General features: G+C 37.5%; 2 protein-coding genes across 2 annotated transcripts in view; one reads left to right on the top strand and one right to left on the bottom strand.

Annotated features, from left to right (window-relative positions):
• Positions 1-5279: 5279 nt before the first annotated feature.
• On the bottom strand, positions 5280-6519 carry LOC121633093 (clarin-3). The gene is made up of 3 exons (XM_041974973.1): positions 6288-6519; positions 5668-5853; positions 5280-5557 (listed from the first exon to the last, which is right to left on the bottom strand). The coding sequence occupies exons 1-3, from the start codon at positions 6517-6519 to the stop codon at positions 5280-5282; spliced, it is 696 nt and encodes a 231-aa protein (XP_041830907.1).
• Positions 6520-8881: 2362 nt separating this feature from the next.
• The window catches only part of ptprea (protein tyrosine phosphatase receptor type Ea), a 59194-nt gene continuing 40685 nt past the window's right edge, over positions 8882-27390 (top strand). Inside the window, exon 1 of the mRNA XM_041974345.1 lies at positions 8882-8975. The gene's annotated coding sequence lies outside the window, so the exon portion shown is untranslated. The remainder of the gene's footprint in view (positions 8976-27390) is intronic.

Below are 27390 nucleotides of genomic sequence, written 5' to 3'. Positions count from 1 at the left end.
TTTATTCTTTTTTTAAAACTGCTCTCTGTGATTGACTGTTGTTGATGTTACCTGTTTCTTTCTGTGTCCAGGTCAAAAGGCAGCAGTTCAGCTGAACCATGTGTTGTGTCAGTAGCTTAACTGGATCCCTTTTCCTAACTGTGTTCCACCCACAGATATATATCACACCTGCCAATCAGGACCACATTAATCACCAATATGTCCAGTGGCATGGGGCAGAGAAAGTGCTCAGCCCTCCCTTCATCCATCACTCTGGCTGTAATGTGTCATAGATGGCATCAGACATGGATGTTTAATATATTTATTTTATTTTATTTATTTTATTTATTAACCACAGAATGGCCAGCAAAATTCTCCTCATATTGATTAGAGTTGAACACCTTTCTGTCTTTTTCTCTTTTTTTCTCAGTCTATCTGTCCCGGTCAGGTAAAGTGAAATATTGGCTTCAGGTGATTTGGAGAAGATCTTATCTTCTGTTAACAGAGGCATGACACCATAATGGAGCAGCAGGAGTGCAATTACCTTTTAGCCCTCCTTCTCCTCCTCCTCCTCATCTTCCTCCCTCCGCCTTCACCTCAGTCTTGCCTGACAAATTAAGATTAATGACGGAGATAAGTAAAGAACCCGCCCACCTTCCAGTATCAGTCTGCCGGGCCTGAGTGTCAGAATATTGTGTGTGTAGCAACGTACAAACAACAAACATATAAACTAAAATGAAACTTTTAAAAAAAAATTTAATTGAAATTTATCATTTTAAAAGAACAAAACACATTTAATCCTCGATTTTCAAAATTTGATTTCCTTCATTGTATTTTTGTCCTCAGGAGACAGAGCAGATCACCCATGAATTAATGTCAGTATGTCAGAGGATCCGTGCCCAAGTGCACAGTTAACTCATAAGAGTCACTGGCGCATGCTTGTTTCTGTGTAATATAAAAGTCTGGCTATGCATAGAAATATATATATATATATATATATATATATATATATATATATAAAGAAAAAGCTGTACACAATAATAAATCTCAGTTTTGTTACGAGGTGACCAGTACACTGCCATGCAGCCAACACTTGGCATCAACAGAAAAATGAACAGAAAACAATGAAAATGAACATGAACAACATATCTATCACCACCACTAGATCAACAATAAACTATCAGAATTAGACAAGTAAAATGGGAGGTCACTATAACAGCAAGAGGAAACCTTTAACGTATATTACCTGATAAAGTGGCACAACTAAACTTAAACAGATGTTTGCACTTCAGTGCCCCCTAACAAATGAATCCTGTCTCTCCTGCGAGGTCTCTCTAGCCAGTAAAAGTGATGTCCTCTTGTATTTCAAGGTGCTTTCTTTTTTATTCTAACATAATATAGATATAAAGCTGGTTCATCTGGAGCTCAAACAGCTGCTACAAACAGCCCCATCTTCTTACCATCAGACTAAATCAGCCATGGTGTGCATTCAAAATGACCAGTGTGTTGATATCCAGTTACTGGCAAGTGAATCAGTGCCATACAGTGAAATGCAGCTGTCAGGTGATTCTCCAAGCTGGAAAAAATGAGTAAAGTATGGTTTCTCAGAACCTAGGATGCTGCTCGGTAATAACAACTTCATAAATGTTTGTAATGAATGTCAGTGTGCCTTTAAAGCCAGTCAGAAGCACAGAGTTTTAATGTGGGGAAGCTATATAGTGTTGTTTTAACAAACTCACTCTGCTAACAATATGCTCTTTAAGTTTAATAATTAGATTAAAAAGTTTAGCCAGAGTTTAACCAGTTTATTTGCATAGCTTAATATTATTTAAAAAAAAGGCAGTTACCTTAAGTTGTAAGTAATGTTATTTTTCTTTAGAATGAAACAAAAACCCACACTATTTACCCAAAGGAACATTTCACTTTGTATATGAATGTTTGTAAATGACTGAATACAGCTTTGTACTTTAAAGTGCTTTCAGTGGTTAAGACCAGAAAAGCAAAACAACAAAAAAAGTTAAATCCGTCTGTGTCAGTTGTAAGCCAATCCGATCAAAAATCAGAAACAGATTACAAAATAAACATACATTAAAGTGAAAAAAGGGAAACGTTTCACATCTGAGAAACTCTGTGAGTCTGTATGTGTTTAAAGTGTCTCGGCTGTTGCTAAGAGATTTGATGTCCTTAGCGACAGCTGAAACAGGGACATGGCAGATACCAACAGACAAGTATTGATACAATGAATGTTCATTACCTCAAAGAAAAATGACTCACCTCGAAAGACACACACCCACTCTGCTGTCACATAGAGGAGAAAGGTTGCACACTAAAGACATTTACTAATAATAAAACCTATAAAGCATGGCTGGATTTATCAGGTAGACAGGCTCAGTTGTTTTCATGTGGAGAGATTTGTTTGTGTGTATTGTATATGATCAAGCTTATTTTCATTCTTTCGCTTGCAACTTTATATTATATTCTTAAGTCTTTTGAGGTTTTCTGAAACACGTATGAAATCCCCTCACCAAAGATGACCCAAACCTCTTCCTCTGATCCCTTCGACCTCTCACCATAGTGGACTCTGCACGGCTGAGTGTGTGTCCCCACTGCCCTGCAGCTGGAGGTGTCGGTTTCACAGGTTTCTGTGATGCAGGACCTGGAAGGATAATGTTTCACAGGTACAAAAGTTTCCAATTTAATCCTATCATGCAGAATGAGTGGTCGGGGCTTAAGGCTCCTGCATAATCCCAGGTTTATCCATTCCGGTGAGAGCATGCAGAGAGGAAGAGATTACCGCCCCTCTCTGATTTTATTCAACTGACGTTTGCACAGCAAACGGCAAGAGGGAGCAATTCAGCTCTTCTACAACTCAGCGCACACAGAGAAAGATTGGTAACAGATACAGTTAAATTTCTTCTCTGGAAGATGTTATACTGGTTGGTGTTCAGAATACTATATCATTTTGAATTGCCTCTACTATCGTATAGATATGTACATATATTTCCCAACTCACTGTAAATAGAAATGAGTTTTTTTACAAGTTACTTTTGTTGCAGTTGTTGTCAGATCAGATCATTCCTCCATTTTAAAAAGGAGAAAAAGAATAAGGAAAGTTGGGACATCTGCACTATCAATTTTACAGTAATTGGTTTAGAGCTTTAAGGCTCCAGTCATGTACAGTCATGGCTGCTGATGGAATACATGCTACAAGCTGAAAATTCATCACTAAAAACATGAATGCATTTGACTAATAGCTAAAGTTTTACTCTGAATAAGCACCTGTTTCTCCTGCATTACAGATTAAATGCTTTTTACTCACAGAGCAAAAAATGCCTTTGATTCATTGTGGAAAGCAGGCATTCCCAGAAATCTAATACATATTGGTGCTGACGACAACAAAGCAAATTGCTGCATCCTTCCACAGGTCCCTTGAAGTGTGAAACTTGAAGGAAGAGTGGTTCTTTTGAAGGCAGGTAGAAGGCGTTACAAGGCTGAGAGGTGCTGGAAAGGGCATGTCCAAACAGACTTTAGACCCTGAGTGATGGGACACGGGAAAAGGTAACAGGACACCTCGGCCTCACTCTAATGTCAACACAGTCATGTGAATCACAGCTGTGAGCGCATCTGAAGATCCATGAGACAATAGGGGCCAACTCTCAGCAATGTCTGTCTGAGCCTCCACAGAATCAGCTTTGCTGCCATCACTGCATTTGTTCTTTTGGGTTTTTCTTTACTTCTAAAATGGATTTAACAGATCTGTAAAAAATCTTTTTCTCTCCCTAGTTGAAAGGGGATGCAGTTAAAGGGCAACACATCAGTTTAAAGGACTTTTACAATGAGCCTTGAGCTGATGAAAGTACAAAAGCAATCCATGTGGCTTATGTTAGTGATTTTAAATGTCTACAAGTAGTTTTATGATAATATATACAGATAGATTACATTTAAAGGGGAAAACAAAAACATGTTATGCCAGAAAAGCTTAAATTCCTGTGAACACATTGTGACTGAAGCTGTAATGAAAGAAAACATCCCTCTTTTTTTTGTTTTTGAGCAGGCTAAAATTTCATAAAAGGATAGAATTGAGTTAACTTTGAGACATTATCATCTTGGACAACATCACCTTGATCCAGATAGAAATATGGCATCATGGGATGAAGCTGATTATATGCTTTGAAGCCAGTAAAATTTCCCTCACAGTACAACAAAAGCACCAGAACCCCTCGCTGTGTGGGAGATGCATTAGTCAATAGATTATATCTGCACATTGATGGAAGTGTAACACTTGAACAGTATTACTGAATAACAAGCATCCATGTATGCATTATGAGTTATAATGAGTTTAAAAAGTTCAAATTTAGTTATATATGGAGTTTCCAGTCAGCAAAATCAGTGGTGATAATCACTGTTAAATGCACTATTTTGCCATGTGTCTTTCATTGACAAAAATATGATGGAATAGACCTGAAACACTTTTTAAAAAGCAATGTTTCTGACAACGGACTCTGAAAAACACCAGAGCCATTCTTTGTTTTGTTCCCCTTTTAAGGATTTTGGAGGACATCATAACCCATCTTTGCATTTACATCAAAACATAGATAGAGGGCAGCAGACATCAGTAAATACCTCTTTCCCTCCTTCACTTTTTCAAAAAAAAAAATTTCAAATTTTTTCCACTAAATTAAATTCTTTATGATATTACTTTTTACATGTTATCAGTAGATTTGTGTCATAAAACTGCAATAATACAGGTAGTGGCTGTAAACCATATTTAAAAAGAAACAAACAAAAAATGACCTAAATCTCATCTGTTTATTTATGATATGCAAACTGTTTTAAGCAACACATATTTCCAGACACTTTACACACATTAAATCCCTTGAAAACTGCTAATTCAAGACAAGTATATGAGGACTGTCTGTCAGTTTACTATGAAAAATGATAGAAAAATGTGTCATACTAAATCAAGAACCATTACATTGTTCATACACAGAATAAATATATATTAAAATATCATTTCATGTTGAAGAGCCACGAAGAAAAACTAATCATATGCTTATATCTCTTCTAAAATCCAATTCAAACTCTCAAATAATTTAAGTGTTGCTCATAATGTGAGGATTATAATGTGATATTTGAAATGATCCACAATGTTTTTACTAAATACTACAAACCTATTTATGCACTTTTTTTTTAAAACAGAGAATAAACAGCAAACATATGGTTTACTGTGTCATCTTCTCAGAAAGTCTTGAGCAATTTGTCAGTCTCATTGAAAACCAACTCCCATCATCACCATGATGCTAATACATCATGATTTCCTTGGGAGCATCCTCCGTAGGCCTCTCCTGCTCTCGTCTGTGTGTGTAAGCTGCATGGTCATAAAAGAAGATCAATAAAATGGCCACTAGAGAGAACACCGCGTAAGGGATGACCAGGAAGAATCCAACGCCCATCTGTGCAGACTTGTTCTTTAGGTCTACTGAGATATTATCGCCGACAGCTTCAAACAGTTCCTCCGACATGCTGGTCACAGTGACGTTTAATACAAATATGATGAGGACCACCACAGACAAACAAGCTGCAGGATGAAGAATACCATTAGTCCTGCTGCACATAAAGGGTCCTAACATCCAAATATTCATGTAGATCCCTCGGGAGCTCCATTTCTGTAAATCTTGGGTCACTTACCACTGAGAGCGCTGCAGACGTAAACTCCGACAGGCCCCATGTAGGTCTCGTAAGGGTTACTGACACTGTTGTAAAGAGAGATGAGGATGCTGCCAGCAGAACACAGCAGACAAAGGGCCAACAGACACACCACCAAAACGTGAAGGACCAACGATGTAGTTGCTGTTTTTGTCAACACAGGAATCACTACACACACAAATATGGACACAAACATAGAAGTATAGTATTATGGTTATGCTTTTAGACTGTAATCTATCACATCTTTCATGTATTGTATTTTGTTTTTCCAGTCAAATCCTGTGCAATATGTGATTTACAGAATCTGTGTGTTCGGATGTTACAGTGGCCAGTTATATACATATTTTTGGCTTGATTCGTTTTGTTTTCAGTTTAGTGTTATTTCTTTAGGAAAAAACTTTGAAACTCTTCTTTTGTGTCATACAGATCAACAGCTTCATACATGCTGCTGTTAAACAGCGTGTATGACGATCTAAAGACAAGTAATATTATTCTTCAAAACGTATGAAAAGTCTTTCCAGACTCTCAAGGTATATATGTAAGACAATATCTTAGATTTTTTTTTTTTTTTTTTTTGCGTAAAGAAGATTGTGAATAATTACCTTGAAACCCATCTGTATTTCCAAAACTGGGACAAAAGGATCTGGTGAGTATTCCTTCAAAGAGACCCAGTGTGACTTCAGCAGTTCCATTGAATATCTCACTTCCAGCTCTGGCACACTCCATGGTGGATTTAGCCCACAGTGTTGACATGGCAAAACCCAACACAGCAACAGATATGGAAGTAACCAGTGCACTGGAAATATAATGAAGAGTCTTCGTCAAGGATGGCATTATTCCTGTATTCCAGTTGTTCTAGAATAATCTAAATCCTTGTGTGTATTTATTAAAGCATAGATAAAGCCCCAGAAGCAGAAATTGGGCCTTCTGATCCTCCAAAGATTTTCTGTATGTGCTACCTCTCCTGGGTGGGGTGAAATGTGGACTGCTGGTCATAAAATCTCTTGTTTTATGACTGTGACCTTTGGTTTGAATGGAAAAGAGAGTGATAGTTGTCATAGTAGGGACAGTCTAAACATAATAACTTTGCCACATCTGATCTAAGAGTACAAAACAACTGAACTACTTTGATGTGGAATAAGGAGTCTTTTCTGAAAAGCTTCAATTAATAAAGAAAATAGAAACTGGTCAGTTTGACTTCAGAGAGAAATTTTGGTTTTAGTATTCTTTTGGTGCACTTTGAGGGAAGGAGTCATGGATTCAAAGTCCTGTTCTCAATATTGTTGGTCTATAAAGGTTAAGAACAGGTTAATCATTTACCTTACTATAAAAAAAAAATAAAAAAATTACTGGAAGAGGAACGATTACCTAATCACTAGAATGTAAAGCCTTAAAACCATGATAGTGTTTGACATCATTTCAAAAAAGAAGATATATATGGCTCGTGGTTGCAGGAAGTACTGTGTGAATATTAAATACTAATCTGCATGTATTGTATGACGTGCCCTGATTTATGGCACAAAATGAAGCTGTGTTATGAGGTGAGGCAGGAGGAGTGTGTCACTTTTCCATCGTCATGGTACCTATAAAACACCAGGAGCAACTATTTCCTGTTACTGACAGATAAGAAGAGACAAGCTTTTGCAAGTTACAAGTTTTTTTTAGAGATCCAAACCTGACTGTGTTTCATTTTTTAATTATTACCTGGTTTTCTAAGAAATTTTTTTAAAAACTTTATTAACTTCCCCATTAAAAAAACAAAGAAAAAAATACTAACTTTATATACATGCATAGAGTTTTTTATTCGATTCTATATTATGATTTTATTCATGCTATTTTAAAAAAGTAAAAAAGACTTTTAAAGAATGAACAAATCCTAAACACAGTCATCTACTTGTGACACAGAAAGATATCACGATGTCATTTTGTTATATTTCTTGACTTTTAAAATGATCCCACCCACAAACTAATTAGTGAAACACATCTAGACAATCACGTATGCACTTTACATTCAGACAGCTAATCAGGAATACAAACAAACAAACAAACAAACAAACAAACAAACAAAAAACTGTTTCCTGCTTCCAGAGCAATAAATCAGCCATTTACATCAGCACATTTGAAATCTATTCCTGTGACATGTTACAGTAGACTGTTTTTCTTTTATTCGTCTACCCAAGATTTGGGAGCAACAACACCAAGGTGGAAGTAGCTCCATGTTCTTTCAGGAACAAGACAGAACAATTCTAAATATGGTTTTAGCTAATGATGCTATTAGAGTGAGAGAAACTCAGGGCAATATCACACAATGATCACACAGTTTTCACATTCATCAAATGTCTCTGTCAACAAGCCCAAATCCTTAAAACAATTAAAATAAATAAAAAATCTGTATAAATAAAGATACTTTATTAGGTGCTATTCCTGAGCCGCTGGATGGTGGACAAGAATCTTCTCGAATCTTCTTTCTTTGTGGCCTCTCCAAAATCCTCCTGGTGAGGTGTTCTGGGCATGCCCCACTGGGAGGAGACCCTGGGGCAGACCCAGGACACGCTGGAGGGATTACATCCCTTGGTTGGCCTGGGAACGCCTCGGGATCCCCCTGGACGAACTGGTGAATGTGGCCAGGGAGAGGGAAGTGTAGGCTTTCCTGCTTAGGCAGCAGCCCCCATTACCCGATGCCAGATAAGCAGAAGAAATAGGATGGATTGATGGATGGATGGATGGATGGATGGATGGATATTAGGTGCTGTTTGTCTACACAAATATTTGTTGAGATCACAGTGGACAGAAAATGGGAATAAATTTTGTTCTGATTTCCTCTTTGACTGAGTAAATGGGCTGAATATGACTAAAATGGAATAAGTGTTTTCATTAGTCTGCAGTTCTGGTCAGTGCAGTGCAATTTATCTTTGCTCTTTCTCTGTAAACGTCACTGATAGAAGTCATGAGGAAAGTAAAAGTAATTACAGAGTTTTTTTTTATTTAGTTTTTTTTTGCCACATCAGTGAATAAGGGGTTAAAAAATGATTATATGAACAATGTGTGTAATTCGAATAAACCGTCTGAAATTAAAATTCCCATGTTGTACTACCGCCTCTGACCACTAGATGGCCCCCTCTTATTAAGGGGAACGCTTCAGTGTTTTTTTTTTTTTTTTTGACAGGCGGCTCTGTTGTGTTGGAGTAACCAGAAACTCCTCCTTCCCGGTGACAGGCGGCAACACTGAAGCGTCGCCTCTCCTTTTCCAAAATAATCTGTGCTCAGGACTGAATATTGAAGCCATAAAGGTGAGCGATGTGACTTTATGTCATCATGTTGCTTCTTTTTTCTTTTTAAATAATATTTAAATGTATTTTGAGGGCAGAAAACGTCAGAATCGTAGTCACACACATCTCCGTGTTACCTGTCCATTACGCACAGCAGCGCGTGGTTGATTTTTTATTTATTTATTTTTCATTTTTATTTTTACACGAACCTTCCATTTCAAATGGGCACGTTGCGTTAATGTGTCAGTAAATGCATTCGTCGTTTAAAGCGGCGTTGTTTGTTGTGTGTCGCATGCTTTTGGAGCTGCGCCTTTCGACAACCTGCAGCGACCCGGTGCGTCAAAGTGGGTTAATGGATCAGGCGTTTGGAGTTTTGTCCCGACCTCCTGTTTTGCTCTCTTCTTAATCTCCTGTTTCCATCATAATGAGGAATATGGTTGTTTTCTTCATATTTTCTCGCTGAATTCTTCTGTGTGTGGGCTGCAGTTGAGCCAGTTCCAACATGTCGGTGAACAGAGGTCTTTTTTTAGGTACTTGAGATATTACTCATAGTGGATCTGACAAGACTGCCGGATTTTTAAGTTTTGTTTTGAGATTAGTCTCTTCTTTGATATATATGGATGATAAATTTCACGTTTGCTTATTTTTATTTATTTATTTTAGAAATCGTGGGCTGCAGTGTAATAATCACAGGACATGCCATTTAATCCCTTTAGGAAAGGTCCCAACAGGAGGAGGTCAGAGGCTGGAGGTCAGATCAGCATCCTTGTTGCAGATTATCTATAGCAGATTGCTGGTTGAAGGAAACAGAAGATGCTTGTCTGATATGTTCTCATCAGATCATGGAGATGAAAGGGCAACACAATGATTATTCCTCCTTCTTTCACTATTAGACAATTAACACTCCTGAACAGAGTTCAAGCAAGAAAATAATGCTGTTAAATATTTAGCTTGGCCCTCATTTAACCTTTTTTGGGATTAAATGCTATATTTTGAGCATAACATGGTCTGACATTGAGCTAAACTCATTATTGCCATACAGAGACAGTGCTAAAAGACTTTATAAATCTGTTAGTCAACCTGACAAGGCCAATTACTGCAGATTGAGTAAAGCTGCTCCTGAATGAGCAATTGAGAAAGATGGCTTGCTTTTAATGGGAGAGATTAACTTTAATCATATGTAGAAATAAGAAATTGTTAAAAAGAAGCTGAGTGACCTGACTTCTCTTACCAGATAAAATACCAAACTTTCCATGATCGCAAGATTTGGCTGAACTTTTATTCATTCAAATTAGCTACTAGACTCCAGCAGACCATGAGCTATGCATTGCACGTCATTATTTTTTTTTATTAAAAACCAGTAAAAAAAAATTTTCACCTGGTTTGATTTAATCCAGTGCTTTCAGTTTCATGTTGAGTAAACACAAAACATACAAATCAGCCTAAATGTAATGTGTTTCTCTTATTATCTGTCTTCAACAGTTCGTGGTATTTAATTGTGAATGTCACAGTCAATGTCAGTTCTGCAGCTCAGATCTCAGGATGAACTGCAGTTGCTATGGCAAAAGCCATAAAAGGATGCAAAAGGATGCAATTAAATAAGTAAATAGTCTGTATTTGTCAAGACAATAAGACTCTGCCAAGTTAGTGATGCTGGCAGATTGATTTGGCTCTCAGCTTCCAGTTAACAGTACTTCTTTGCACAAGCTCTGTCCGTCCTATGTTCTGCTTTTCTTTTTTGTGATGTTTTAGGAATATACTGTACATGTCAGTTCAATTATATGTTACTGTGGGTGGGCCAGTTTATCAAAGAGAGTGTGAAGGTTGTTTGTACTGGTTTATATTTAATCTGTTAATAAAATACTGCAGTTTTCTAACTGCAGCAGCTATTTTCAGCCCACATTTAATTGCTGTTTAACACTTCCAAGATGTTCTTCCCCAGGTTTTTTTTTCTTTCCCTGCTATAATTCCCTGCTTATATAAACTGTAAAATGGTACATTGGAAAGCTTGTGAAGCACATACTGTCTAAGTGTGGGTGTGCTGTGTGAAATGAACATGCTAAATGTGGTGATTAATGAAATCCAAGGTATGGAAGGGAGGAACGCGTTGCACGTCGCCCTCTGTCTGTCTGCCATGAGTCCGGGAAACTCTTCCACTCTGACTTTGACTGCATGCTGTGCTGTTTTCTCTAAGGCTGTGAGCACATGAGCTTTACTCTGCTTAAGGTTTTTAAAGCACATGCTTTTCTTTTTTTTTTTTTTCTCAAAATGGCATCATAGAAACTAATTTGTGTTGATATAATTAGGAATGAGTTCGGCCTGACTGTTTTTCCAGCAGAAATAGTACCAGCCACTGTAAAGGCAGGCTCATAATCAGGCACAAAAATTGTGATAGTAGTAGTATGTTTTGTTTTGTTTTTATTAAAATTGCACATGTATCCTCTGTTTTTTTTTTTTGTTTTTTTTGGTTGCCTTGGCGGAAGCTTGCTAAAGCACATTAAGTTGCAGTGTTTTGCAACCAGAGGCTTGTTTGTGCTTGCGACTAGTGCTGCAGAATGCACCCTGTGCAGACTGTGTTTGGATTTTGGCATCGTATTTAACCCTTTTAATGCCCAATTTAAGAAAAAAAAAGAAAAAAAGGAAATCCGCAGTCTGTATTTGGTGCGTTAATATGTTTAAAACAAAACAAACAAACAAACAAGCAAACAAACAAAAAAAAAAACCCCAATAATAATAAATAAACAAAATGTTTTTGTATATTTACCATTTATTTCCATGTGATATGTTAAAAAAAAAGAAATTAAAGAAGTAGTGCAAAATATATCCACTAGGGGGCATATAACAACTAACAGATTGTAAACAACAGGGTTATGAGCAAATTTTTTACCATAAAGTGTTGCAAAAGGTCTCTGAAACTGTATGTAATATGATACATATGGAATTGAAGGGTTAAAGAATTTAATAATGATAATGTAGGTCATGCAGAGAGCAGATAAAGATTTAATCACCACATGACAAGGCGATGACTCATAGAAGCCTTCCATTATTCCGAGTAATTGGGGGAAAGTTGCATATGGCCATGTACACATTGTGTTAGATCTGATATTGTATTTGAATCGGTAAAAAGTATGAACTGTAATTAAAAACATGTAGCAGTCAAAACAAGACAATGGTAAGCAGAAACAGAGTGTTGTAGCAGTGTGTTGCTTCCTGCTTGGAGGACTTTTGCTGTATTTAGAAAACCCCAATGCCACAAATGAGATGAGATTTCAGTAACACTGAAAAGGGTGTGTCATCAGAGGAAGCTGTATTGAACACATTGTCACAACAGGGACTGAGTACAGCTGTGCAAACTGCCATAGTACCTGCCTGTCTCCTTTCCTACTTCATCCCTTCTCACCATGTGATCTGTGTCACCTAGTGCTTGCACTGCTGAAAGGGAAGCAGGAGATTCACTTTAATATTTACTTTTTTATTGATTAGCTTCATGCTAAGTGTACTTAATTGTAAAGTAGTTTGCTGTGGCACCCCATGACTTTTATAGAGCACTTGTGCATTTTGTTTTTTGGCAGGCTGGTTGTCCCAAACATTGGAGACCTTATGGATTTATTATGTGTCATTGCCTTCTGTCTGTTCATGTAATCCCTGCATTCTTGAAATCAGGGCTCTGTGGGATCCACACCATCTGTTGCAGGACTCCTTGTTCTTTTGCTTGTTAAAGTTTTGGGGTGAGTGTCATGCTCAGTTCTGGATGTGAACATTAAGAGCCTGAAACGATTGCACTGAACTTGGTGAACAAACTAAAGGTGTCCAGATTGTTTTTTTCTTGACTGTAATGAAGACTCAGATGGTCGTCTGATGCAGTGAAACAGATGGCAAAGTGAGATCAAGGTTCTTCCTTTTTCAGATGCATCAAAATTCATCCACCATCTGTTCAAAGATGCTCTTTTGAAATAACAGTAGTGCCAACAGTGTTCTGAATGTACAAGTCCAAAAGAGCGCGTTCATTGAACACGGTAGTTTTTCTGTGAACGTTCTATGAAATGTACTTACAATTAGAGAACTTGAACTTGAATTTGTTCAGGTTATCCAAGGTCCTGCAACAGTCACGGCTTATAATTTCCTAGAGCTACACCTACTTCACATTACATTACCCACGATGCACTGCACACTCAAGCATAACAAACCAGGAACCCTTCATGGCAAGTCCGGTGCAGTTGTGATTATTCACGGGAATATTACGTATTGTTTGAAAATTAAATCTAACATTTCTGTGCAAATTCTGTCCACCTGCACTAATAAAACAAGCCAGAACATCAGCTTCGTCAACTTATCATTTGAAAAGACATGTAGAGTTGAAGCTGTCCAATGTGAGAAAATATCTCATATTTTTGCATCTTGCAGAATTTTTTTCTTGCTTTAAATTTAGGGAAGAGGTAAATTGAAAATAGCGGTTTAACAAAAAAATTACTAAATTACTAAACACTAAAAAACTTTTTTTGTGCTCTGTCCACACATTTGTTCTACATGCATATATATATATATATATATATATGTGTGTGTGTGTGTGTGTGTGTGTGTGTGTGTGTGTGTGTATGTATAATTGATTTCATTGCAAGACACAGCATAACTTAAAAGTACTTAAAAGTAAATGAACATGGCACTCCAAAATAATGTAAAAGCCCAGGAATAACCTTTAGTCTGTTTCAGTTAGCATTTTTCTGCCAGGGGTTTAAATAACAAAATTATAGTAAATGAATTCAATGGACAGCAGGTCAATGTCAGAAATTCTGCCACGAAAAGATTTCGTCTTCATGTGATTCAGGAGTCAGTGATCTGTTCTTTATGAAAATAGACTTTGCCACATTTTGTATGTTGAGCTTGAAAAATTTCACATTCACTAAATGTAAAGGAAAACTAACATAATGCATTTACAGACATTAAAACCTGATATAGTGTCAACTTTAACCCTACTGGATTCCTAGCAGTCAAACTGTAAGTTAATAAAGTCTGATTTTATCATAGTTACACACCTCCTCTTCTAGATAACTGTTTTTATCTATTAAATTTCAATAAGGCATGTTGGTTGTTTGAACAAAGCAAATGTAAACAATTCCATATGTTCTTGCTCAAAATTAGAGAGGTTTTAGTACAGACAGTTCAGGTGAGGTCTCTTTAAAATGGCCCTTTTGGCACTATCTGTTCTCAACTGGGGGACCTCACGTTTCAGAAGTACCTATAAAAGTCCGTTTTGAAGCAAGATTATAAAAATATTTGAACCTGTTAGCTTAAGTACTGTGATGTACCAGTGGGCAGTGTTATATCACTTATGCAACTGATTAGGGAAGGTAGTGGTGCTATGGAAGGGATACTATTGGCTACCATTTTTGGAGGATGGGATGAAAATTCTTGTGACTGAGATACCTTCTCATAGGTTCTTTCCTTAATGTGGCCCGAGATCATAAAAGCTTTCATACAAAGAATGGTTGTACTGTCTTTGGAGGCCTGGAGGAAGAAAAGTTTCTATAAAACTAAACAAGGTTTGAAGCTAAATAAATATTTTTTTCTGTTATGTCATTGTCTTGTTATCTCCTCAGAGTTAGCCTCAGATGGAACCACAAGCTCAGTTTGCCTGTAGTTAATAAAAGAACTAGCTCAGAGACACACTGGATGATGTCACTCCACAAGTTGTAATATGGGTGTTCACCCTCCAGGCAACACATAGTTTTTCTATTGTATATCTGTCAAATGCTACATGAGAGCATTTGCAAAGTTTACCACGAAACTGTTAGAGGACAAGTCCTGGGACATGGAGCCGGTTCTGGATGCACACATTAGTGAAAGCATGTTGTGCGGCAGCAGATAATCTTAAATTAGCCATTAATTGATATTAATTAATTAATTAATTAATTAATTAATTAATTAATTAATTAATTAATTAATTGATATTAACATAAAACAACTATATATGTGTATATATATATATATATATACAGTGTTGGGAAAGTTACTTCCCAAGTGTAATATATTTCACATTACCAGTTACTTTCAATTTTAAGTAATACATTTCTTTACAATATTACTCTCTGTATAAAGTAATAAGTAACATATTACTTTTCAGTTACTTTTCACCAAAATAAGCATTTAGGACAAGGCATTACGCAATGAAGGTGCGCAATATTTTGTGATGGTGAATAGTTCTCATTTAAATGTAGTTCCTCATTATTATAGTATGTGTGTGGCAACAAAGTCTAATGAGGTTGCATCAGAAAGCACTATATATATATATATATATATATATATATATATATATATATATATATATATATATATATATATATATAGTGGTGTGGCTTTATATATCTAAAGCGACAGCAAACATGTCCAAGTTTGTGTTCCAGCATGTTTCAGCCAACTTTTATTTAATCTGAATAACAAGGCAAAAAAGAAAAAAAAGAAAAAGGTTTTCTGTGGAAAACAAAGGGCGACCCAGAGGCTCAGTGCTTGTTTAATGGAAGTTTGACGGCTGCCTGTTGGAGCTTGTGAATCTGGGATGAAGTCATTATACCAGCACATAACCCAATCTGTTTATGATAATGTACAACGTCAGCGGAGTTAAGGATGATGCAAATGATGTACTTGTAGCTGTACTTGTTAGAATTACCAAAGGATACCGTTTGCTGCTTCAGATCTCACACAGTTGTTTCAAATACTTTTGAATTTTAATGTGCTTGTTTAGATGCAAACACATACAGTGCAGAAGGAGTAACTATCTTCATCTAATTTCTGCAGCACTAAAAAATACCTATGGAGATAACGTGAAAGCTGAGTGTAACCAGTAAGAGTAAAAAAAACAAAAAAGTTAAATGCTGAGTAAAAGAGAGAGAGGGAGAAAATAATGGTCTGGCTGTGCCACTACAGAGGTTGTAGTGCTGAGTTTAATAAATAATGGATGCTTACTAAAGCAGCCCATTTCCTATTCATTCTTTCAAGGCTGCTGCAAAGGGGAGATGTGTGTGATCATCATTTCAGTTCCTCAATATTTTCATTGTGCTCTCAGGGATATGATGCAGTTTGAAGGCTGTGGAATCACCCGTACACTTTTCAAACAAGTACAAAGTTCTTCAGGATGGCATGTTTTTTTATCTTGAGAAAGAATAGGATTTACAGTGACTACATTAACTTAGTTTTTTATAGACAGTTTATAAAGCGAAGTCTGCCAAAATGCTGTTTCATTCATTCAAAATCCATTATAACATCAATAACAAATATACTGACCCACAGCTGCAAAGAGGAACTTTCAAAGTCGGAGCTGTTGGACTTCATATTGAGCCAAGAGTGATGTAGTACAGAGGGGGAGATCAGATCTCTTTTATCGGAAGCCCCTTTTAACTTCTGACTCTGTGGGAATTTTTATGTTGTTGAGGCTTTGTTGAGACCATGATGAATGTGTGGAAATGAGTGCAGTGGGATGCAGCAGTGAGCCCACGTTCAGGGGTTAGCCGACATGCCCTGCATGCTGATAAATATGTTGCAGACAAGCACCATAAAGCACTAATGTATGGGGAAGGTAATCAGTCCTGGATGATATAATTAAACAAGTGTGGTTAAAGGTAATCTGGATCTAGCAGCATGTTGGAAATAAAATGAGAGCATGGAACCTTGAATATACTTTATCTTGCTGACCCCAGGTTGCTAGATAAAGATGTCATTTCAGCTGCTGTTATATCGTAGAGGTATTATTGTGAAGTAAAGATGGAGGATATGGTTTAGCTTAAACCATAGAAATGGAAAGGTAAGAAGGAAAGTGAAATGTTTATCAGGCAAAATGTGGCTGGTCTTCCACTTTTGTCCAGATTGTTGAATACACATTCATGTTCCACCCTGGATTAATGAAGTCCTAGATGGATAAGAACTTACTGCACAGTAATGCTGTCTTAAAGAATAACTCACATGAACTTTGCAGAGATTATCTGGTAAATTTGTCGCTCAGCATTTCCATTTTTATGGTTTATCACAAAACACCTCTCCTGATTGAAGAAAGCTTAAATAAAATTTATTGATGTACAGTTTTGTTTGGTGATTAGACTTTTGCTTCATCTTGAAGTGACAGGTCTGAGTCTAGATGCTTCTGATGAAGCTACACATGATGATGGGGAGGAAGTGGGTGTGGATGCGCAAAAATCAGCCCTGATGGGGAATGGCAGAACAGAAGACAGGGATCAGGGATGACAGATGATGTTCTCATCAGCTTCAGTTTTTGGGGACTTGCCTTTTGTTAACCGCTGGGTTGCAATTGTAACTATTCAAAAATTCAACCAACTTTGCAAATTCTGCATGTCCTTTGCAATTTTTTCTAATTACCGCAACTTTAATGCAACAATGTCAGACTTCTCTGGTTTACCTGCTACACATACATTATCCAGTTTACTACAGTTTAACACAACCCCTCAAAGCAGTGGGACCAGGTTCGAATCCTGGCTGGGGCATGTCACTGATTCTCTCTCTGACTCACCTTTCTTGTCTCATAATGGTTCCAGGGCCTGAAAATACTTTCCTAGTTCTAACCATGAAAGTGAAGGTAAACAATTTTGTCCTGCCTGTGGAAGACCAACAAAAATCACCAACACAGAAACATTTTTCCACCACAAAACGCCACCAGAGAAGGTCTGACATGTGTGAATAGATAAGAAAAATCATCATGATGTGTCTTCATCCTCTAGATCTGCTGCAAATCCAGAATTAATCAGAATAAAGCCCAGACTTATTTATGCTCAAATACAGTAGGTAAGTACGTCTGTTTTAAAAGTTATCAAACATCACTGCCCAGGTACTTCCCATTCGTGCTTTACGTGGGTGTGGTTTTTAGGTCATACATCCACTAGAGGGCAATGCAGAGTTCAGACCAAGTTCCAAGTTCCAACGTCAGTTTCAGTAGAAAAGCAAGAAGAAATACAAAAGCAAACTTGGTGACATCGGAGGAGATGATGCACATTTTAGAAAGAGACATAAAAAGAGGCAGCACAGTAGACAACAGATTTGTGCAGCTCTTAAATACACTGCAGCGTGTGGACTAAGAATTCTTCTCCCTGGTTGTACGGATTCTTTCTTCTTTGATCTTTTAGCTGGTCACATGTGCTCAGCACTCCCCTGTTTGCTGTATTTGGGTACACATCCACAAGCTCTCTGAGAACATACTGAAATACGCTGAAAATGAATGCAGAAAATGGACAGAAGGCTTTGTCTCTTTTCTCTTATGCATAGTTAACGTTGAGCATATTTAACCCCTAAGATGCAACAGTTGTTGCGTAAATGGAAGAAGAGAAAACAACAACAACAAAGAACCCAAAACAAGCAAAGGTTGCTGTGTATTCTCTATGTATTGAAACAGCCCTTCATTCTTCTGATTTGTGAGTAATATAGTTTTGTCAGAGCTAATTTGGATCCATTGTTCTGTTGATTAGAAACCCAAATTAAGTTGTTTTACAAAGTAAATGAAAACAGACAGTAAAAACAATATAGAGATACATATATGAAACTGGTCTTCCATGGCCCGAAGAAACATTTATGATTAAGCCGAGTTTTTAATAAGATCTGTACTAGCTGATATTGTCAGCTCACTGGTTCAGTCCGTGTGTCTCATTTTCATTTGTATCGAGGAGTCAAATATGCCAGCTCATGAAAACTTGCTGCTACATCATAGATCTGCTCATTTTATGGAGGGCAAATTTTACAGTTTACTGCTGTTTCCCAGCTTGATAAATGGAGGAATTCATTACTTAAATGCTGATCAAAGCTATTGATTCATATGTCAGCTAGCAGTGATGTTATCATATCTCAGAAGTGAAAAGTCCTTGAGATTTGATTAATGTTTTTTAATACTATTTAACAAGTTAGATGTCTAATTTTATTGTTCTACACGGTGTATAGTGTCATCGCATGCATTTTCCATCAGAACATAAATCACCAAAGGGGCTCATCAATAATAAATCTGGGTGGAGACCATTACAGGCTTTGTGATCTAGAAGAAGATTGGATTGATTCATGCATGTAAGAAAATACATGCAATGCTGCGACTGTGTGACACTGACCTTTAACTGTGGAGATCTAATTTATGAGTGCTTTGAAACATTTGACTTGCTGCAAAGTGTTACGAATAAAAAACAACTCAAAGCTCCACGTGCATGCTCTTTTTGTTTTTGCAGTGTCCGGAAACTGTGTTGTACTGTATTTCTGCTCACCATCAGGGCATTCTGTCATACAATATGTTTTCCCACTGGGAAAGCACATTGTTGATAATAACACTCCACAAAACACTGCCAAAGCCTTTTTGTGCTCAGCCACAGATAATGCCAGATCCACACCATTTGCTTACTGTGATGGGTAATTTGCTTATTATCTGCTGCTTTAACACCAGCAGAAATTAAAAATAAATAAAAAAGAAAAAAAGAAACTGGATAGAAAAAGTGTACAGTTGGTGTATTGTTATTATTTTTTAATGCTTATTAAATGAGTGGAAACAGTAATTAGTAATACCAAATTTAATGTTGTAAAGCTGACATTTAAAATGTTTTGGAAGAGAAGCTGTAATTTTTGCTTTGGGGTGAAAAGATAGGAAAAAAAATTTATTATAGAAGTGGCTAATTAATAGAGAATGCACATGTGGGGTCACTGTGGCTTTGTCTGCCATCTTGATGGAACCCAGCTGCTGTTAGTTTCTCAGTAGTAAACTATGGTTGAAATCATGCTAGAAACAACCATCCTTAGTTCAATAAGCTTACAAGAGAAGTGAAAAGTGGTTAAAATGTAAAAACAGCACTAATTAATAACTTAGATCGTTACTAGCTGCTGAACAAGACTGAAGTTCAGAAGGCTTACATTGTGTTTGGTGTGAGTTCGTACACCTGTTATGAATTTAAAAACTATCATAAAACGACAGCATCGTACTGAAAGTCGGTTATTTCTACTATTCTATTCTATTCTATTCTATTCTATTCTATTCTATTCTACAGTCATTTAGCAGATGCTTTTATCCAAAGCGACTTACATTTGAGAGTAAGAACAGCACAAAAACAGGACATAAGAATTCCAATAAATGAGCATCTACCATTTACAAACGTCACATGTGAATCCCAAACCACAAGTTTGAATATAAAGGAGATGGTGCTTCTGTACTCAAGAGCAATTAACAACTTCACAGGTCTTGGAGACGTAGTGCTGGCTACATATGGTGGTGATGATAACTGAGCGAGTGCTAACAGCCTTGTTCCTTCTACATCCACCCACTCCCTGTCTTGGCCTCCAAGTTTTGTGGCACCTTATACAGTGAGACAGTTGGGTGTTGGATAACAAGGAGCAGGTCACAGTCAATCACTGAAAAAAAAGTGTTTTCTCTGCTGTTTCTAGACTAGAAAGGCTGGAAAGAAAAGGAGGTTGGAGATCAGGGTAATCATAATAATGATGTATCCCACATTGAATATCACAGTGTGTGCCTTTGTGGGCCCGGCCTTGTCGGTGGGCGGCCCAGCACACAAACATCTGTTTCATTCGAGACTTCTTTCAAACTCATTCCTCCCTCTGCAGCTTAAACATCATAGGCATGGCTTCATTTGTGTGTGCCTGTTGTTATTTATAATACCACCATTTCCTGCTCTTCTGGTTACATCTCTGTGGTTAAAAATCTATATGACATGCTCCTGTATTAGTTTACTCATAACAGAACTAGTCAAGGTATTACATGTCTGTAATTTGTTCCTTCTTTTTTATTTTATTTTTTTTACACTTACTGTGCTGGGAAGTGGAGTGTGACACATGGCTGATATTGGAAACAAGAAAAATATACTTTGTTTGCATTAGAGAGAGGAGATCAACATGGAGACGGAAAAGGATCTGATCATCAGATCTGTTTGTCCCTGGAGAGGGAAAACGCCTTGCCCTCTAAACACACTATAACACACTCTCATTTTCAGTCTTTAGTGACTGCCTGGAAAGGACTAGTATGAGGAGGCTGACGACAGATGCTCGGACTTCTGGCTTTGTTTGTATTGCACTTTGAGCATCTATTGCTGTGGTGTTTATGAAGGCAAATATCCAGCCTGTGTCTGAGGCAGCATTTTAAAGCAAATCTGACATTTGGACACAGTGCTCTGAGCCATCAGTGATGCTTGTCCAATTTGGCTGGACCACAACAGGAAATAAATATAAGGCTTTGTGTTAGTAAAGCTTTACTGTACTATCACATCCAGCAGCTGGGCCACAGCAGGGGACTAGTTAGCTGCTTAGTTAGCTTTGAGAGATGCCTTCAGCTTCTAGGCACAGACTCATTATTGCAAACGAGTTGGAATCAACTTTGAACATGTTCAGCTTGAGTCGAATACTTGGTCCACATTTGGTCTTCGAGCACTGTGCACTTTTTTTCCTGAAAGCAGCCAGAACTCCCATGTCTCCACTTGATCGTTTTCATTATCTGCCTGCGGGAGTATGATACTGCTAGCTGCCATCATGGCTGTCACTGATGAGCTCTAAAAATATGAGAGAGGTGAAGCAAAGGGTTGTTTTCATAGCCTCCCAACCCTTGATGATTCTATCATATTGGTGTGGAGTCTGATATACAGTCCAACATGCTTCAGGCCACACATTTACCCCTGCATTCCTGTGTCTATAATTGGTTATTGTCAAAATATGAAGGGGTTGGAAATAAAAGTAAAGGGAAGGAGAAGAGGGAGTGGAAAAAGGGGGTGGATGTATATTTAATTTCAAACTACAACCACAAGCACAACTGGAAAATATGAAATACAGGGGGCTATGGTTACTGGTGTCATCCCCACCCCCCACCCCCCAACACACTGAGGAATTTTTAACACATCTTTCATTTGCATGTGTCCAATTAGGTTTCCTTCAGATCTTGCTGTGGTGTTAGTTGCAGGGGTGGTGCCTGTTTCTTGGATCTCCTATCTTAAAGTATAGTGTTCACCAGAAATGTCAAGGATGTGCTACTATGGCTGCATTTGTTTTTAGAACTAATTTCTTTTTTTTTTTTTTAGAGTTAATCCTTTTTTTTCTTATGAAAACTTGTTTCAACCATTAGAATTTTCCCCAGAGATCTGGTGCAAGTCAGTGTCCAACTATTGCATGTGTGTTGCTGGCTAATCAGCAGTCAAGCATGTTTTGATGCATTCTAGTTACCACGTAAAAGTGTTGCCATATTGCCTCGACTCAAGCTGCATGTTACCTCATGGAGGTAACAAGGCAACATGAACATCTTGGAGTCAAATGAGCCCTGTCTCTGTTCCATCTCCTGACAACAGTGATGCTTTGTGAGGTAAGTGCAGGGTTTAATCCGAGCTATTATATTTTACCCAAAATTAAACCAGGAAGTTATGTTGCCTAAACCTGATCATGGGTTAAGTGCACAAAGCAAAGCAACTGTTGGCACAAAAAACTTTTTGTTTCCAAGAAGCTTCACACTGGTGATGAGCTCTGATGTGGTTGCTTGTATGGCCAGTTGAATTATGTCACCACCACAGCCCAGTCATGCCAGAAACATGCCCTAGATACATTTGCCCACATCTGTAAAAGTGTCACAATCCATAGTTATAAATTGTTATATGGCAACTCCCTAGGGTGTTTTTTATTTATTTATTTATTTAATTTTTTATTATTTTGTGGCTTGATTGCATTTGCAACCCATGAAGAACAAAATGTGTGATCTGTGGCCTTGTAGAGTTTCAAACACATACATATACATTGCCATATACAGTACTTTTACTCCTAAACCTAACCAGTCACAGGTGGGAGCACTGAAAAAGAGAGAAATGGTGAGTAAAAGGGGGCAGTAGAAAAGGACTGTGGAAAATGTTATGCTGGCTTAGTCTTAAATTGACAGTCTCTTACATGAAGCTCCATGGATTAGTGTCCTCCACCTCGTTCCTCCTTATAAGCACTTGTAAAAAAAATGAACAGTGGCCAGACTTAGAAACTGGATGTCATGATTTGTGTTGTGACACACTGAGCTGGATTTTAGCCGATGTGTGGAGGCGTTGAACATCAACTTGGTCATGTATTGAAACTTAAATTCAGCGGTTTAGGGAATAGATGAAAACAGTTTTAATATACTTTCTATTTGCCATAAGATCAGGTTAGTCACCCTGTTAACCCCCTTTTTTGTTGTGGTTGAAAAAGCTCATCCATGCAGACTGTCTAAATGATTGTATAAAACATTTTCAAGTTGCTGTGGTATGAAACTTTTTTATTTTAATCCCAGTTCAGAATGTTTCATAATCACATATGTGCCCATGTGCAAATATTGAGTGCTTTACACTTCATTAGATAATTTTAAGGTTTTTATTTCTGATTTAAATAAGATTGTGACTTAATTGTGACATTAAGATACACTCCCTCTTCTTCCACAGAATCCTGGCCAAGAAGAAGGCATAAAAGTTTCACATAGAACTTATTAATTAAGAATTTTTCATGTGTGCATATTCTGCAACTAACCAGCATGCACAGAGGTAGATGAGGAATTCTGTCCTTGTTAATACATTTGAGTTTAGGACCATTAATCGATGCATATGTAATGTATTGCAAGTCATATTGCAGAGAGAGAACCCAAACTGACCATTTGTGAAGCCCTTCCTTAGTTACTGCTCAAGTAGCTGTCAAGGGGCGTCTTATTTATTGGTTGCAATCTAAATATCTGACATTTAAATTATACAAGCCCAGTCAATAGATTCATGATTGTATTTACACTAATGACAAGCTTAGATTCCACTCAGTAAGTGGTGTAATGAGATTGATGGGTTTTGAAATGTTGGTCTGTGGGAGTGCCTGTGATGTAATGCTGTTCTTTGTGATGGTTTGCATTCTTATTAAAGATGTAACCAATTCAACCCACCAGCCACATAAACTAGAGTGATTATGTTTACATTTCTCTCCTTCAAAACTGATTCCTTTTAATGTGTCTGGAATTAAATTCGACTGAGGTGTCTCCCACAATCATTTGCAATGGTTGTGTTTGTGTATTTACTCAGACCATCAGCAGCTGTCAGAATGACGAATCCCACTGTAAGTGTGAATTAAAACATTACGTGAGCCACATTGGCTTTTAGTAATCCACCGTGTGACTGCAGTGAGCTGTTTTACGGCTTTTGATAGGCTTATAGCAAAGTGTCATAAAACAGCTGTGGTGATTTCTGCTGGGCTCTTCCTGAGTCACATCAGCTCATTGGCAGCTACTCTGATGTCATTTGTTTTCGTGAGGAAAGTACAGGTCACGCTGACTGATCTGTGCTCCCTCTTTCTTTCTTTCTTTTCTTCCTTCTGTCCTTTTTTTCTCACTTTTTTACTGTTGTCAGAATAGCAGAATCCTTTATTTTTTTATTAAGAGGACCGTCACATCACTGAACATATTTCTGGACATTGGCCTGAAGTTTGTAGCAAAATAAATATGGCAATACAACACTGCCAACTGCTTCAGATGGCTATGTGAAATCCTCCCACTTTTTGGTGGGAAGCTAATAAATTATGCATCAAAAGCCTGATAGCACTCACAGCGACCATCACAAGATATGAGAAGAAGTCTAGACAGCCGGGTGCCATTTTTATCACAGTTCCACATTAAATCTGTTTTTAATCCAGGCCAAATGTTTTGAGATCACCAGAATGTGACACACTTTTTTGGCCATTTAACCTGTTTCTCAACATCTAACTTTACTTACAGGCTAATTGTCAGCGGTTAGGTCATAATCTAACAAATCCAGTTGGATTTTAGGGGGGCTCTTGGGGATCTTGAGTCTCTCTGTGGGCTGCCAGTGCTGCCGCTTGTCTAATCACTCCTGACCCTATTAGAAATAAGTCCCTCATTGTTACTGTGCGGTACTGTCAGTTCTAGGGGAACAAATAGTGCCATTGTCTTTCATTGCTGTGGCCGGGATAGAAGTAATCTGTAGGCGTAGAGCTGCCACAGGATTGCAATAATCCAGATTCAGTATTAATGACAGTCTAATCCGCACATTTTTTTGACCCTCTGGAGAGGCTGACATTGCATCTCTGTTGTTATTCGCTTGTGTAATATCACTGATTCTATGAGTATGTCACAAGGAATCAACATTCTGTTTAGATTCTGTGTGTTCTGTATCCAAAATGCTGCACTTGCTGATAGTAGAAAAACAATACAGCTTTGCCATCATATACAGTCCTGGAGTCTCTTTTAATTCAGATGTTTTTTCCTCTGACAGCCTAGTTTATAAACCAAAAAATATTATTTTTTTGTTTGTTTGCATGTTTACTTTCCTTTCTTGTTTGAAAATGTTTCTCCCTATGAAACCCATGTGCCTGACAAACACAATAATTGCCTGCTAAACAAGCATGGGGTGTGAGCAGTCGTGCATATCGTGCATTGAGGGCAAGTGATATGAATGGAAAAACGGTGATTCTACACGGCATGTCCTCAGAAAGAGCTCTTTGTTTATCACAGAGGGATGCAGAGATAGATGAGAAGATGTGTGAAATCCATCACACAGCTGCTAGGTTGGCACAGTGATCATACCCCCCCCCCCCCACCCCCCAGTTTCTTATCTGTGCTCCTCAGAGCTGTGCACGTGCAGCCTTTTGTTTACAGCTCTTTACAAGTATCCACACCACTAATCCCTGTGACAGGTAGCATGACTCTCTGATGAGCCCTGAACTGAATCTCCCTTTTAATAAAATCCAAATCTGATAGAGTTACAACTGAGACTGCTTCCAACAAAGCAATGCTTAAATGTTTCATTTGTTTTAACCAGTGTTACTTAGATATTGCTCCTCTTGTTCTACAAAAATCCAACATTGCAAATAGTACATGCACCAGAAATGAAAAAAAGAGTGTTGGGGGATTACTGAATTGGTGATGAATCCATTAATCAGTGGGCTAATTTTTACATATCGTTTGGTTTTCCTCTTGCAGAATGAGCAGCCATGCTATTTTATGTGGCTGGTAAATAAACAAAAAAAAGTAGAAAAAAAATAAAAATAAATTAGGCTCATCTGCAGAGCATGCAGCTATAAAACAATGATCCTGATTACCTGTGGCAGTAAATTCTTGGTCATACATTTGTTATTTAAAACAGTGCTCTGCAAAGCACAAAACAAATCTAGAGCAATCAGTGGCAGGGTAAGCTACTCAATAAATCCTAATTTAAATTTAAGTTCTATTTGTTATTATTGTCATTTTTAAAAAATATTTTATCAGATTAAAAGAAGCAACAACATGGAACAGTTATCTGCTGTAGCTTATATTTTCCATAGGCATAGACATAGGCAGCATTGTGTTGTATATGATCTACACAAGTTATTAAATACTGAAAAGCCCATATCAGTCGACTGCTGCACAGAATATAACTTAAGGTAAATGGTTTAGGGCTTTTAACTTTAGCTAGCATCTACAAAGCATTTTACAACTTGTTTTCTATTCAGCCTTTTATATTCATACAGACCAAAGGTAACAGAGCTGCAATGACTACATTTCCATGCACAGTTAATTTGAACTGGTGTTTTAGCTCGCTCAGGGTACTTAATTGGACAACTGACATTATCTAAGTGTAGAAACGCAGAAGGGAGAGTCAATTTATTGACTTAAGTGTCTCCATTTCTGCTTCAGCTGGCAATATGCCCCCTTTCATAGAGTTGGGACCAATCTGAACTGATATCGGTATTGGGCTCCAGTACTGACATGATTCACAGATCTGATATCAGGTTGAATTCCTAGATCCACAGAGGGACCTCTTGTGCATGAAATATTTCAATTAGAACTAATATATAAATAAATACATATGATTTAGTTTTTTACTCTGAGTTTCTAGTTTAGTTTAGTTTCTGATTTGTACTCAGAACCTGTTCATATTTTCACCCTCACCTCATTCATGGCTCATAAAAGTTAAACCTGTATATCCAACATCTGCACAGCACCAATGATTCAATAAAGACACCCCCTTGTTTAATCTCGACATTCGCTAGATATCTGAATCTGATCCATCTGGCTATATATGACCAGCAGATTTTACACCTGTGTCACCAGCAAATAATGAAAATAATCAAAAATAAATGCGAACAAAAGGCTATCTAATTGAAACATTCTAGGAAACCTGCTAGTTTCTTCCTTTCTCAGCGCAAGCTGAATGATAAACAACAAAAGAAACGCGCTGGGATACAAAAACCGATCAGCTGATCACAGATAAACACATTTGAAATACTGCAACTGCAGTCAGACACGTTTGTTCGCCTCACACATTTGCCAATTTGAGTCTGAGCCGCATCACACACTAACAAATTTCTGTGCCAGCTTGTCATGCTGACAACTGGAAATCGAGGGGAAAATCTGATAAAAATTGTGTAGTGTGTCCCCAGCTTTTTTAACTTAGCAAACTTAGCCTGAAAAAATAAATGCTACAGTATTGCTAAC

Source organism: Melanotaenia boesemani, chromosome 21 (genome assembly GCF_017639745.1).
Source record: "Melanotaenia boesemani isolate fMelBoe1 chromosome 21, fMelBoe1.pri, whole genome shotgun sequence".
NCBI lineage: Eukaryota > Metazoa > Chordata > Actinopteri > Atheriniformes > Melanotaeniidae > Melanotaenia > Melanotaenia boesemani.
This window is presented reverse-complemented; position numbering and strand designations above follow the sequence as displayed.